Raw genomic sequence first — 14,841 nt, forward strand, 5'->3', positions numbered from 1 at the left:
GGCCAAACCCGCCGCTGCTTAAACATACGCCTTATGGAGCATAAGAATTCCTTTAACCAAGACCGTTCTAACATGTCTGCCCACTGCCGGGAATGTGACCGGCTAGGAAAGCGTAAGCGATTTGCGGCCAAATTTGATAGCACTACTGTTCTTTTTACACACCATAATCAACTCATGCGCTAGCTGAAGGAAGCGTATTACATCGCAAAAGCAATCGGCACGCCAATTAGCACCCCTTCAGTAACCCTAACAAGCCATGAAATTGCTTCCGTTGATGACACGAGTTTGTCTCGTGTATTTGTTCTTCACTTCACTTCACTTCTTGTTCACTACATTGCTTTAGATCTCTTGTAGATGCGCGTGTAATGGGTTTCTGATTAAGATTTCTGGTGCGGCGTCATTGATCCCTAGTCTCTTGCTTCTTTGTATTTTCACAATTTTGCGTACATACTGTTGTTTTTTTTCCCAATAAAACGTTCATTTGAGAGTGAGCGCTTGTGTCGTTATGTCGTCTTCTTCTCTTCTTCGTCTTCTTTGCTCTCGTTAACCCTGAGTATTTCGTCCTCCCTGATTACGTACCTTTTCCTTGCTTAGGTTTAATTATTTTTTCTTTCTGTGCGACGGTAAACAAGTCCTTTTGAGGCCATGAAGCATAGCGACACTAGTGAGGCACAGAACATTGAGATGGAAGAATTAAAGTAACGACCTCTGCAAAATACTTAGCGATGACAATTTTCATTGTTCCGAAAACCCTGCGATTACAGCGCTCTTAAACATCATACGATGCATCCGGACACAGTTTAGCCATTTATCCATGCTTGTGACACGCAGTTTTCAACTGATCTCTTTTGTGACGTACAAGTTTGATAAACAAAATGCAATCAGCGCAGAGCCTACGAGAGGCCAATTATTTTGCAGTTGATGCTTCTAGCTTCTTTCTTTCTTCCATCCAGCTGCAAGCAAAATTAAAAGACGTAAGAACTGTTGATCGCGCAAGCGCCGCGATCTACGCATTTCTTTTTACCGCGATATCACTCAATGAAGTCATATATGTCTTCCACATGTCAACGACACTTGCACAGGTTTGCTTCCTTTCAAATAACAAGTGTGCACATGCTTCTCAGCTTCCTAGCTGCGCTGCTTCGGTATTCGCTGCACTGTTTCTAAGCAACAATTTGTCAGGCTACCATACCTACCATTTCTAAGAACAGTGGATAGGAACTAAATGAGATTTTTTAAAACTTATTTCTTTATTCTTACAAGCGTAAAACGAAAACGTCATCTCGAACGTCACTTTGGACAATCACCTCAGGAAAACAATGGTGCTCCTTTAACGTTCATGTGTGTTTGCCCAAGCAATGAAGAAATGGCTGCCAAATTTGTCCTCGGATAACAAGTCGTGATATTTTCTCATTATGAATGTTTTCACATTTGGAAATTAAAGAACTTATCGGCGCCCCTGGACCGCGCTAGAGTTTGCAGGAACAGACAGGTTTCTATCCTAACCGCTGTTTGCGGAACATCGTGAACAAACAGCTAGCCTGTCCAAACAATATTTCATGGGCTTTTAAAAAGCTTTCTGTTCGCTTTCACTCTCACAGGCTCCCAACTGGTATAACAGGTATAACTCGTGGGTATAAAAGGCGGTTTTTTTTCGAAAAAAAAAATGTAATTGAATAAATAAAGCCACGTCCTCCTGAAGGTAACCATTCTAGCCACGCGTTACTAGAAGCATGAATCGCACTGGCATGCGGAACAAAAGTAGCAAGTTTATAATCAACGAGGCATAAGTATCAGATTAGGACACTTAACCCAAGCAGCACACCAACAATGGACCGACGCTGGCATAATGCTGGTCAAAACCGGCTCGAAAGTCGTACCGACGTCGGCATTGGGGCAAAAAGTTACTTTTTCCAACCTTGGCCTGATGTTCGGACCAACACTGAACCGATATTCATGCCACTATCAGACCACTGTTCAGCCGCTCTACCAACACTGAACCGACATTCATGCCACTCTCAGACCACTGTTCAGCCGCTCTACCAACACTGAACCGACATTCACGCCGCTATTGTACCCACTTTCAGCCGCTCTACCAACACTGAACCGACATTCATGCCACTATCAGACCACTGTTCAGCCGCTCTACCAACACTGAACCGACATTCATGCCGCTATTGTACCCACTTTCAGCCGCTCTACCAACACCAGCTTGACATACCACAATTAGGCCACTGTTCAGCCTTTCTGCTAACGTTTGCCCGAAGTTTATGCCATTGCATTTCCAGTTCAGCGAATATTCACATTCCAGTTAATGTTCGCATTGGGAAAGCCATGGGTTTTGGCATTGCAAAGCTGCAATCATCTCTTCTATACACATGCACAACAAAATGAGGCAACGAAAGAATCCAACTGAGAAACAATTTATTAAATAATTAGGCACCGTGGCTGGGGACGCGCGGTTGCGCGAGTCCTGCGAGGCAGCGAGGGCCGCGCAGGAGGCGGGACCTTGGGAAGGAGCCAGGGCCGCGCGGGAGGAGGATTTCTGGGAGGTGGGGGCCGCTTGGGGAAGGGAGGGCACTGTGCTGGGGGCTGAAGCACAGGGGCTCGCAGTGGTTGCCAGGCCGGCAGCGGTACTTGGCAGAAACGCTTCGGCAAAACGCCTTTTGCGTCCGCCGCCACGGTCCACTGAACCTGGCAACCACTTCCTAATAAACCCCTGCGCTTCCACCACATCCGCCCCCGTCTTCTCACAGATGGCATCTGCATAAGATAAGCGTTCATTTTAGGCCAGCAGAAAAAGTTTGCTCGTTAACAGAAATCAAGATTATTTCCGCAACAGAGAAAACAGAAAAGGCCACAAGTACATGTTAACTCAAAGTGCGTGCCAGAATGAAAGGACTACAGTATCCAAATACAACTTGAGGAGAAAATCCACCTGAAAGCTCTTCTAACCAACTGTATAAAGCTGCTGCGACATCACGGTCGACCACTTTGCACTACTAACATATGGGAGCACAAATGGCTGGCAGATACAAGGCACGACTACGATCCATGACAAGAGATGGATGTGACTGATGGGAGGGCTTTCTTTGAAAGGCATCTGCTGACTCATATATCTTCAGATGCACATGGAAGAAAACTGCAGATGACTACCCCCATAAAAACAGTAACAAAATATTCACCTGTAATGAAAAAGAAAACTGGTAAAGTATCAACTGAAAAGAAGAAAAGAAAACAAAGCGCAGCAGAACCTGGTGCATGTTCTTCCACTCATCTTTTAAAATTCAGTTAAAAGCTACTGCAACAACATACCTGTTGCCACCTTGCATAACTTGAGGGCAATAAATGACCACTTGCCCTTGCGGCCATGGAGGCTGTACATCCTCTGTACAGCCACCCCTATGATGGCGGTCATTATGTTGGAGCCCACCTCCCTCAGGCCCTTGCCCCCCAGGCGGACCAGCTGCTTTCGCTGAAAAGAAACACCACAGGTGCACAAGCTATTAGGCACAAACATCAATTATAATTTCATTTAGTTTAGCAGAATCGAATAGCTAAGACAATTGTGTGACTACCTGTCAACAGCCCATGCGAGTACCTACAATCATAATGCATAATTTCTGTATGATACAATAGCTTGACTAGTTGCTACCAGCAGAAAGCACCACCACCAATATGGACATTCTTTTTTTTCCCAGTTTACTAAGAGCAGGGAAACTTTAGCGATTAAGCAAAGGTGGCCAACTCCTACCCATTATGCTTTGCATCTTGGACATTATTATATTATAACTATAATGCTTTTTGCAGATATCTATGTACTGGATGTGTTTTCTCTGCACAGCCGTTACGCTAAAATTGATTTGGTTTGTAGAACTTAAAGTTCCAAAGTGACTCAGGCTATGATGAGGGACACCATAGTGGAGGGCTCCGGAAGTTTCGACCACGTGGGGTCTTTAACATGCGCCACTGACATCACACTGCACACGGGCGCCTTGCTTTTCGCCTCCATGGAAAACTGGCCATCACGGCTGGGTTTGAACCTGAGTCTTTGGGTTCAGCAGTCGAGTGCCCTAACCACTGAGCCACCATGGCGGGGCTCACTACCCTGAAATTGAGCAGTCTAATTAATGCTATACAAAGGGCGCTTATTTAAATCCCCAAGCACCTGAGTAAAGCTGCGTGCTTAGCAACCACATTTAATTAAACGATCTTGCTTGTTTTTGGCAGCAGATTAAGTAATGAAATGTGCATAATGTGAGCAAAATACAGGGAAGATGGTGGGTTAAAGCTGCCCCATTATTTGGGAAACCTAGCCGAAATTAAAGACGCGCTGAGAGAGGACCAACTTCCAGCTGTGTTCACAGCAGTTCATGCAACCGTATATTAACCGAAAGCTCAGCTTCCTGTAAAACAGACCTTACAACATCCTTAATGTTAGCTACAAAGTCCACTGCTGAACTAAATTAAAACAGCACAACAATAAATGACAAATGTAAGGAAAATGAGGGGCTCGTTATGAGACACCTACGAAGAAAGGCAGCCACAGGCAACAAAAGCATAGGGGATTTTTTTTTGCTGTTGATCGATGTAAAACAATAATGTAATCACAGAAATATTTGACTGAGAAAAAAAATTTGTTGGAACCAAGTCTGTTATGCAACGACCGGCCACTGGCAGAGCTCTGGAAAACTACATCGAATGACATTGAGTGACACCACCTGAGAGCAACTGCCCCAAAAAAGCCTGTGACTGCACCGCCAAATACCAAGCTACTACAAGATGTGACAGGTGCAATGCTTCGCACAGAACCAGCATCAGTAGCTTGGTTTGCTGTTTAGCGCTCCTTCTCGCCTAAACGCTCTGATGCGACAGCAGTCTCGCAGGTGGCATTTTCTTTGCATTGCGTGGCTGAAACATGATGTGACAATTGGCACTTGCCGTAAGCAATATTGCGAGCGCCACATGTTCAGCACTGCTACTGAGCCCAACAAATTGATAGGAGCCAAAGAGCAGATAAAGAGAGTCCCCTAACAGCTGTCCCGACACGTGATGCAGTTTTTGCAAGCTCTGCTACCGGCTGGGCATTGCGTACCACTTTTGCTTCCAACAGTAAATCTCACCACACAAGGAATCGACAGGGCGTTCCAGTGAACACTCTCAAAAATTCCTAAAGAAGCGCAAGTTCGATATGGGAAAACAAATTTTTTTTTTGGAGGAACGATCTCTCAGCAGTGGTGGACATAATTTACTGCATAACTGTGCGTGTGTACCTGCAAATATTTCTTCTATTTTGAACTCCCTATTCTTAGGAATTCCTGAAAATGTTCACTGAAACAGCCAGTGTGTATATCAGCAAGCAACTTTCATGAACAAGACATTTACATTAACAAAACACACTGTGACAGCACACTCCAGCACAACAGTAGGAATTATATCTATGAAGAGCATGTTATTCACAGAGCACGGCATGCAAACACTCTTGGAGCTCAAGATTTCTTCACAAACCTCGCAATTACATTATGCATGCAAATCGTTAGTAGGCATTCATTTTTTCCAGACACGAATTATCAGAAACATTAAATCACCAGTCCAGCAGCCACGCTGTCGTCCTGGACGGCAGCTTCCACAGTGTCCAACTCCTCGGGGGAGAATGCGGGCAGTGCAAGGGTGGGAGGCGGTGGCGAGGGGGACACTGGCCGAGTCCTCTGCTCCAGCTGCCGGTCCGACCGCAGCAGCACATGATCCTCCAGCCTTTGTAACCGCTGCATTAAGTCGCGCTGCTGCTGTCGGACCTCCAGCACCAGGCACATCAGCTTCAGCAGGGTAGCTGAAACTGAAGCAATCAACAATTTCAGTGAGAGCAGGGTTAACCTGGGCGCAATAATATCATTTGCGCACTGAGGTACAATAAAGAACAGTATGAGGCTAACAGTAGGCAGCAACACACTCTGTACTATGCTCCTAAACTTCCACCAGTTTTTATCCTCCAGGACACTTCTAATTCATGTTCGATTCCTTGCTAGCCTAATTTAAATGCCATAAATGTCACCATGCACTGACAAACCCCTAGGTGAAATGGAGCTGCTCTATGTGTGATAGCTAGCACAGAACCTGCAGCCTTGTTGTGTAAAGGACTTCTCAGTCTATGAGCTTCGCCAATTTTTACATTGCTTCATGGGCATTTCCACTGCTATTGCACCATGGCAGAGATGGCAGCAGTTAGTCGCAAATGGATTCTTCCAGTGTCATGAGAAGCATGTGCTAATAGAAGCGAGAAAGCAGAGCAGGCCTGTGCCCTTAATATAGCATTGCACCATTTGGAAAGTATTGCTCACGGCAAAACCCACATTGGCCAAAATGCTGGAGGTAGACATCTGTTCTAACTGCAAGTGCTGGCAGGGATCAATGCATTAAAACTGCAACAAAGATAGCCCTTATGGAATTATAGCCCTTAGCTGACAGGCGAAATGCAACAAAGAGATGGACCAAATGTTTCTTGCTAGGCACAGGAGGTGCCAAACCGTTGAGACATAAAACAAGGTCACATTTATCTCTTACCACGCATCCATTTTGCTGCAGGCAAGACAAGACTAGGAGCCAGCTGATGTGCTCCACAAGGCAGTTAGGCTGTTCAGTTCTTTCCTAAGCAAGAGGTCCTCCTTCAGAGCATGCCACTATTATTGGCTGCTTATCTCCTTCAGCACCCTTTATGGGAGCTTTGTGATAGCGCAATTAATTTTTTTTCAGCACATTTCGCTGCATCCAAGGCACTGCATTGACTTCCAACCAGTAAACTTTTAAAATACTTTGAAAGACAATGAAAAATTACAATATGGGCCTTGCTGACCAACCGCGACCAAGCGACCAAATTATGCTGGTAAGGAAACAAATGCACAGAACATGGGACTACTGTGTAGAGTGCAATTCGTAGGAGTGGCTTCCTGGTGGTGATGTAGGCCGAGAGAGGCAACAGAAATGCCAGGATCCAAAAGAACCCAACAAAAGCACAACATACAGCTCTTGGGAAGGGCACAGAACAACCACTCCACTATGAATCACAAGAGGAGAAAGCAATGGAAGTACTAGGTTGTAAATTCCAGTACCACTTCAGTTCAATACAATCGTTTTTGAGAAATACATGTGATGATTTTCAGAGTGACCCCTTTCAAAGCACATAGTTTGAAACTAGAAATGTGCTCCTAGCACCGTTTCAAGAGCCACTGAGGAGAACTCCGTGCAAATATCTTCCTGAATAAGTATATTCTCTAGGTCTTTCTGGGCCCGTTGACTGCTGCTCGGCAGCAGCAGGTACAATGAGAAATTTAAAATTTGCTGTTTTTCTTTAAGGCAAAGCAGATCTAGCTTCTATATTTTGTTGTGTCACTTGATACTAGACAAAATAGGAGTGTAATTAAAAGAAAGGAACACAGTGAAAAGACGAGACAAGCAGCATTTGTTCTGTCCTCTCACTGTGTCCCCATGTTTGGCTTGCATTTCTCTTTTTGCACAAAAGTAAACAAAGTGAAAATCTCACCATCAACAGTCCCAGCTGTCGACCCCTCCAGCTTGCTGGGTGGCTCACTGTTTTCGTTCACGCTCTCCCCAGCGTGATTCAGTGGGGCTGGAGATGAACATGCGTCATTGATGGCAATCCAGGAAGTACAGAACACACTACTGTGTACAACCACAATGTCACATTTCTATCCTAATTGAATGCAGAAATGCTACTTCAGGATATTTTTGGAGAAGGGACAGAACAGTTGCATGGCCAGGCTGTTTTGCATACAGGTGATCTTTTTAAAACACAATAGACACAAAATTACGAAGTTCAGAAACAAATTCCTGGTTATATAGAGATGCCCCCCAGGCAATAGTAACACTTCCTTTGGCTGAAAAGATATTTTAATTTGGTTTCAATCACAGGCTGTACAAAGACTTCATAATTCAAAACCCATCAAAACCGACACCTCCATGACAAGTAGTTGACGTGACAAACAATGTCACATCATGCAGATACCTATGACACATAAAAGAACGTTGTGATCCGACTGCGGCGGCGCGTTTCGATGGAGGCGAAACGCAAGAGGTGCCCGTGTGCTGTGCGATGTCAGTGCACGTTGAAGATCCCCAGTCGGCTGAAATTATCCCAGGGCGCTATGGCACCTCCTTCTTCCTTTCTTCTCACACTCCCTCCTTTATCCCTTCTCTTATGAATGTCCACCGAAATGCGAGAGAATTACTGCACCACTTTCTTTCCTGAAAAATCAGTTTTCAATTTTTTTAAATATGTGTCTATAGTACTTCAATAATTACATTTCTCATGCACCAGCATGGTGCATTGGTACCGTATTTTCCGGTGTATAAGACGCGGCTTTTTTCAAAAATCTTGCTGGTGCGTCCTATACAAGGGTGCGTCTTATATGCGAATTTTTCGTTTTTTTTTTAGAGAGTTCAGAAATTACTCAGGTTCATGTTCAAGCCTTTTTTACCGAAAAAATATCACTAGCAAAGAAGCGGTTGTAACACGGTTAATACTTCAATACGGGGACCACCGTGCGCAACTTTTTTTAGGTGAACTTTATCATGAAACGACGGGGATGACGACTTCCAGGATCACAAACACACCACCGTTTCGGAGGCCCCAAGCAAAAGTAATGTGAAATGCCAAAAGATGACGACAATCACGCTTCTCGCCATTGTCAAGACAAGCCAGGACAAGCCGGCGTTCTTTTTTCAGCCACCCTTTGCCACTTTGTTTGCTCCATGTACGTAGTGCGAAGAGAATATTTCAGTCGCGTTGCCACCAGAAATGGGCGAACTTTTTGATAGCGCATCCGAAGGTGAAGACTTCGAAGGTTTTAAGTAGAAATAAAATGTTCTTATGGACATGTGGGAGAGTTTTTTCGTTTTTCTTTCTTTTTTTCCAAAACGTGGGCAGGAATGACGTGAGTGTTGCCTTTTTCGACCACTTAGCGTTGCTTAAGAATTTCTCACAAGTACGGTGAATTTCGTGATGGTCGCGCAAGCGTGTTTAATTGATCCTCACTAGCCCAACTGGGAAAACTGGGGTGCGTCTTATATAAGGGTGCGTCTTATATAGCAACTTTTTCAATTACAGCCTGCATATATGGCGGGTGCGTCTTATACACTGGAAAATGCGGTTCATTTAAGGACACAAAAGAAACTGTCATGGCGAAACCAAAAACAGAGAGCGGAATATATGTCATGTGAATAGAAACCTGTTCGCAGTACTGTTAACGTGGGTAAGAGAGTTTGCCACGAAATGGTTACTGGCAGATTCACTGCTGATCTGAGAGCATGGCAAATGTAAAAAGCTGATGCCAAGTCTGAGCACGTTCCATTTCTCTGCAAGTGCAATTAGCTACGGTGGAGTTTTTTTCCCAGATTTTGCAAGCATACTACCATAAATCCCCAATCAAAACTAACACAATGTCGACCTTACATTAAATAGAAATGAGAAATGGTGTTTTAGTTTTAAGGCGGTTAACATCCAAAGGCGACTCAGGCTATGAGGGACGCCATAGTGAAGGGCTCCGGAAATTTCGACCACCTGGGGTTCTTCAACGTGCACTGACATCGCACAGCACACGGGCCTCTAGAATTTCGCCTCCATCAAAATTCGACCGCCTTGGCCGGGATCGAACCCGCGTCTTTCGGGTCAGCAGCCGAGCGCCGTAACCACTGAGCCACCGCGGCGGCTTAACAAATGAGAATTCATGTCTTACGTGGTGACGGCAGCTGTACAACATCGTTGTGGCCCTCATTTCCTAAAAAAGAATTGCACATGAACGTCTTGTTGAGTATGCAAAATAATTTCTCATCAATAAAGAAATATGAGAATTTCAATTACCAGAAACTGCCGAGCTTTCTAGGGCTGAAGTGAACTCGTAGCGCCGCACCTTTTTTTCGGCGCTCTTGTAGGATCCTGCAAACATTCTCAATATCTCGACAAAAACCATGTCATCTCCAAGCAACAGTACGGATTTAAAAAAAAACAAAACAACTGAGGCCGCCTTACTGGAAATCAAAGAAAAGCTAATTGAAAATATAGAAAATAAACTGCTAACAGTTGGCATATTCCTTGATATGAGGAAAGCGTTTGACTCGGTTAACCATAAGATATTGCTTGAAAAAATGCAGTGTTATGGAATACGCGGCGTTCCTTTAACCTTATTTGCTAGCTACCTTGACAACCGATCTCAAACAACTATCATTAACGGTATTTCATCTGGGATCGGTCAGATTGTGTCTGGTGTGCCACAGGGCTCCGTTCTAGGACCAACGTTGTTCTTATTATATATTAATGATATCGTCAACCTTCATCCAGCAGACAACATTATAATCTATGCAGACGATACTAACGTATTTTTTTCAGGGCAAGATAGTAATATTTTGCAAGCAGCCTCCAATAGTTGGTAATCCCAATTGTCTGTTTGGTTAAAATCAAATAGGTTAGAACTTAATGTCAGGAAAACAAAGTACATACTGTTTAGAGCCAAAAATAAGGAAGTTCCGAACAACTTCCAAATTCACTTCGAGCAAGCTCCTATAACTCGTGTCAGCTCTACAATGTTCCTTGGAGTCATTTTTGAAGAACATTTACTCTGGACAGATCGTGTAAACTACATTTGCACTAAAATGGCTCGCTCTGTTGGTATCCTAAATAAATTTCGCACAATACTGCCTCGAAAATTCAAACTACAAATTTATTTCTCTCTAGTCTTTTCGCATGTACAATATTGTTTGTTGATCTGGGGAACGACTACCTCAACCAATTTTGTGAAAGTACTTACTTTACAAAAAAGAGCTGTACGAGCGATTGATAACTTACATTACAGTGAGAGCACGGGTCCTTCCTTCCTCAACCATAGACTGCTAGCCATCACGGCCGCTTACCACAAGAAGCTTGCTGTTTATATCAGAAACCTTATGAAAGGAAACTGGCAGACTTTCGAGAGCACATATTTAATTGCCCAAACAGCATACAGTCTTAGGCACCCTCAATACCATGCACCAAAATCTCGTACAAACTATGGGTTTCAAAAACTAACTCACATAATTCCTCATAATTAAACACGTATCCATACTTAACAGAATTGTCACTACAAAATATGTCCGAGGGCTGCTTTGCTGACTTGATGCCCGTTCAGCTGCCTGTATAGCAACACTCAGGCCAACAGACTATCAGTTTGAAAGCCTGTGAAACACTCATGTGGCAGAGGCATTGTTTTATTTACAATTAAAAGTGTGATTCTGGTTTCTAGGATTTAACAGCTTTAAGCTATGAAGAATGACGTAGCGGAAGACTCCAGATTAATTTAGACCACATGGGGTTGTTTAACATGCACTGATATTACACAGCACAAGCGCATTCTGCACTGCTCCATTTCACCACAGACAGGATGTAACCTGGGCCCTCGGCTCAGCAGCATGGACCACTCAGCCACTGCGACAGGCTAACAATTCAAACTGAACTAAATGTAAACAGCTGGATGAGTTGGTTCTGAATTTGCATTATGAAACACTGTCTCAGTGCACAACAAACATGGATGAGGAAAGAGCACACAACGCAAAGCATCAATTGACGTCTGGCATTTGTATTGTGTGCTCTTTCCTTGTCTGTGCTTTTTGTGTGCCAAAAAATGTTTCATAATGCAAAAAAAAAAAATTACCATACTAAACCTTTCTGTACTAAATATTATTAAGCATACTGAGTGCAGCACTAATTCTGGGAACTACAGGTCTTCAAAAACAACGCACTAATGAGTTTCAGAAGTAGTTCATCAGCTTACAAGTGCAATAGCTAACAGTTCATTCTGCTCCTCTTTTTGACAGCTGGCTAAGCGGTGGCTATCAACATGACTTCTTAGTCGTAATTTAGCCATGCAGAGGTGCAGACTCACAGAATCTAGCAAAGAGGCCTTTACAATCGCTGATGAAGCTACCATCAATATGTCTGCAATAAGACTACTTATGGCAAGTGGTAACGACGACCACTGGGCAACGCATCCACTCCCCTCCGAGAGCTGGCTCGGCCTCAGCTTTTGCGAGCCGCGTCACCTCCGAGCTCCTGGCCACAGGCCAGTAGCACTCTTCTTTTGTCTCTGTGAGCCATCCGACAGGAATGACTGCAAGGCAGTCGTCCTCAAGAGGAAACTTCACCACAGCGAATGGTTTTGACATGCTGCACAGAGGAAACACGACAAAAGATTAATGGGGAAACAAAGATTTTTACCAGACACTGTCTGTGCCATACTCTACTGGCACTTGCCTGTTTGGGTGCCGAAAACTTCACACTACCATGACAACTGACAGGTACTCTTACAACCATCTCGTTCTACTTCGCAACGCACTTCTGAACTTTCATGAGTTGAGAGTTACAAGTGTCACGAGCGCCTGCAATTTGGGACTTATTTAAACAATATTTCTGTGCCTGCTGTCATGTGAACCAAATAACAGCCAGCAATAGTGGCGTGCAACTTCACTTCATTGAACATCAAACTGAGTGCAGTCTACCAGGAGCATAGTGATGAAAAAAGAAACCAGTAAAACGCAAGATTGACCAAATGAGGAAGAGAGAAAACAAGCGCGTTCAATTAGCGAGCTCGAAACTAGCACTCGCTATATGTAGAGTCACACTGATCTAGACTTTGTAATACAAGGCTCTCAGTAGCGGGAAGGGACACACATAAATAAAAAGTACTCTCAATTTTTTTTCTGTAACCGATCACTGGCAGGAGCAGCATTACTTCTGGCAGTACAGAAGAATTGTGTTCATTCATCCTGTTCTTGTCACATTTCTCTCATCGCACGGAGACTCGCAACGCAACAATGTCAACACTGCCATGGAAGCATTTTTCAATCAGGCACAAGGCATGCAGGCTGCGACTCTATGACGTCTGACATGCATGCCTGAACCAAGCGATTAGCCTCACAAAAGCAAAAATTGGCGATGAAAAACACTCAACTGCATCGCACGTGGCAACTGGTTGGTCATGGGGGGCGCCGCAGAGAACGGCTCCGGAAATTTCGACCACCTGGGGTTCTTTAGAGTGCACCGATATCGCGCACAGTACACGGGCCTCTAGAATTTCGCCTCCATCGAAATTCGACCGCCGCAGCCGGGATCGAACCCGCCTATTTCGAGTCAGCAGCCGAGCGCCGTAACCACGTGACGACTGTCATTGCGATCATGATCATAATATCTATACACGTACATAAATGTACGATGTGCCGTGAGAAACAAACCCTCTCAGAAGCAATGCGCCAACAAGATTTGCCGGGATAGTGCGTTCACCCTGATGAAGGAACACACAAACACACACGACGTTTAGAAGCGCTTCCCTTCGTGTACGTGTGTGTTACTTCATATTACCCCAACCCTTACACGCAGTTACACCTTGCAATGCGCCGCTGAGTTAATCAAAAGACAACTGCTGACAGATGCCTACAGACAAGTTAGATAAAGGGGCGACACACGAGGCGTGCTCATTGTCCTCACTCTTGACAAGTTCACAAGTAAATATTAGCTGACAACTAACATGAAAGGGAAAAAAGGACAGAATGTATACTTACGCAAGCAGTGCCTCCTGGTTCCCCTCGGTGACTCACGCGTGCCGCCACCAAACTTCAAAAAGCTTGAAGAAATAAAAATTCACAAGCGAGCGCTTTGCTGCCAAACGTCCAAACGAAATGACCACAAGCTATGGATTGGGATTGGCTTGGAACGCACGTGGGAGCGAGAGCGGATGCCTACGTTTATGCGTAAAGCGGTGGATAAACACACGTTTAGTTTCGGAAAATTTCTTTGAAGCTTAGTGTTGACAACACCGCCAAGAATAATTTTTATCAATTTTTTTACACTTCAATTTATTAATGAGCAAAACATCGTATTTTATGCGACAGCTAAGATGGAATGGCATGGCTACTTTTGACTACTTTCAGCTCAAGTTTTGGCTCCTTTTAAAATGTTCCCAACGGCAACCCTGCCCGCGAGTCATGCCGCGAGTGCTCGCGCTTGTTTTTCTTTTGTGGTGTGGAGGTGTTGGTCGTACTGCCTGTCTGCTGTCCCTTTGTGCGGCTGTTGCGGTTCTCGTCTTTCACCGCAAAGCTTCTGCATTTCGCCATGAATGCAAAGCAACGCAAGTACCGTATCGTTGAAAAAGAATACCGTGAGATCTTGCAAGATCTCGGTATTTCACAACGGCCGGTCGCATCTACGTCTTCAAGCTTGGATCAAGGCGGCAGGAAACGATCGCACTCCGAAACATCAGTCGACGTACGCACCCCCCAACTCTTGCTACCGTCCGAAGCAACCACGCGACGCAGAAGCGAAGTGCGCGCTGAAGACGCGTGATTGAAATCTATGACCGTAATCAATATGAAGACGATTAACCGATAGCGATTAATACGTCCCTATCGAAAAATCTCGTATATATGTGTCATATGTGTCTGGTTCATACGAGATTATGGAATATCTCGTATGTGTCATATGTGTCTGGTTTACAATTTTTGGGAAAGGAAAGGGAAGGGCTGGGGTGGAATTATAAGGCAATTAACAATAAAATAGCTTCCATTGAAGTTAGTAAACTAAAGAAAGTAAAAAAAAATTCGGACGCGAAAAAAAAAACTACGCGCCGTTCCGGATTCGAACCACCGACCTAGAGATCTACAGCTCACTGCACTACCCAAGACACCACTGCTGGCATGGTAAAAACTGCTTTACATTTCGATGACAAGACTTATGCTATGCTTCCCACTACTTTAGAATTCGACGGTTAGGTGCGAGGACAAATGTTTATTTTTAAGGTATAGACC

General features: G+C 44.3%; 1 protein-coding gene across 2 annotated transcripts; it reads right to left on the bottom strand.

The window, feature by feature from the left end:
• Positions 1 to 2,296: 2,296 nt before the first annotated feature.
• LOC149348660 (uncharacterized) lies at positions 2,297 to 13,783 on the bottom strand. Of its 2 annotated transcripts, none has more exons than XM_089588237.1 (7): positions 13,600 to 13,783; positions 9,875 to 12,208; positions 9,750 to 9,791; positions 7,538 to 7,624; positions 5,589 to 5,836; positions 3,316 to 3,475; positions 2,297 to 2,763 (listed from the first exon to the last, which is right to left on the bottom strand). In XM_089588237.1, exons 2-7 carry the CDS (start codon positions 10,098 to 10,100, stop codon positions 2,312 to 2,314), a joined length of 1,215 nt encoding a protein of 404 aa, XP_089444363.1. In that variant the 5' UTR covers positions 10,101 to 12,208; positions 13,600 to 13,783; the 3' UTR covers positions 2,297 to 2,311. The 2 variants fall into 2 exon arrangements, with proteins under 2 accessions (XP_089444363.1, XP_089444364.1); XM_089588238.1 differs by having other exon boundaries at positions 3,361 to 3,475; positions 13,600 to 13,782.
• Between the last annotated feature and the right edge of the window lie 1,058 nt (positions 13,784 to 14,841).

Source organism: Amblyomma mixtum, chromosome 4, assembly GCF_055824585.1.
Source record: "Amblyomma mixtum isolate Tamu chromosome 4, ASM5582458v1, whole genome shotgun sequence".
In the NCBI taxonomy this organism is placed as follows: domain Eukaryota; kingdom Metazoa; phylum Arthropoda; class Arachnida; order Ixodida; family Ixodidae; genus Amblyomma; species Amblyomma mixtum.

Excerpts from the sequence above, each read along its gene's own strand:
- LOC149348660 (XM_089588237.1), bottom strand. The coding sequence starts at position 10,100 with ATGCCAACTGTTAGCAGTTTATTTTCTATATTTTCAATTAGCTTTTCT. Across the intron at positions 9,792-9,874 it reads AGAAAGCTCGGCAGTTTCTG|GAAATGAGGGCCACAACGAT; the intron begins GTAATTGAAATT and ends ATTCTTTTTTAG. Across the intron at positions 7,625-9,749 it reads TGTACAGCTGCCGTCACCAC|CCCCACTGAATCACGCTGGG; the intron begins GTAAGACATGAA and ends GTTCATCTCCAG.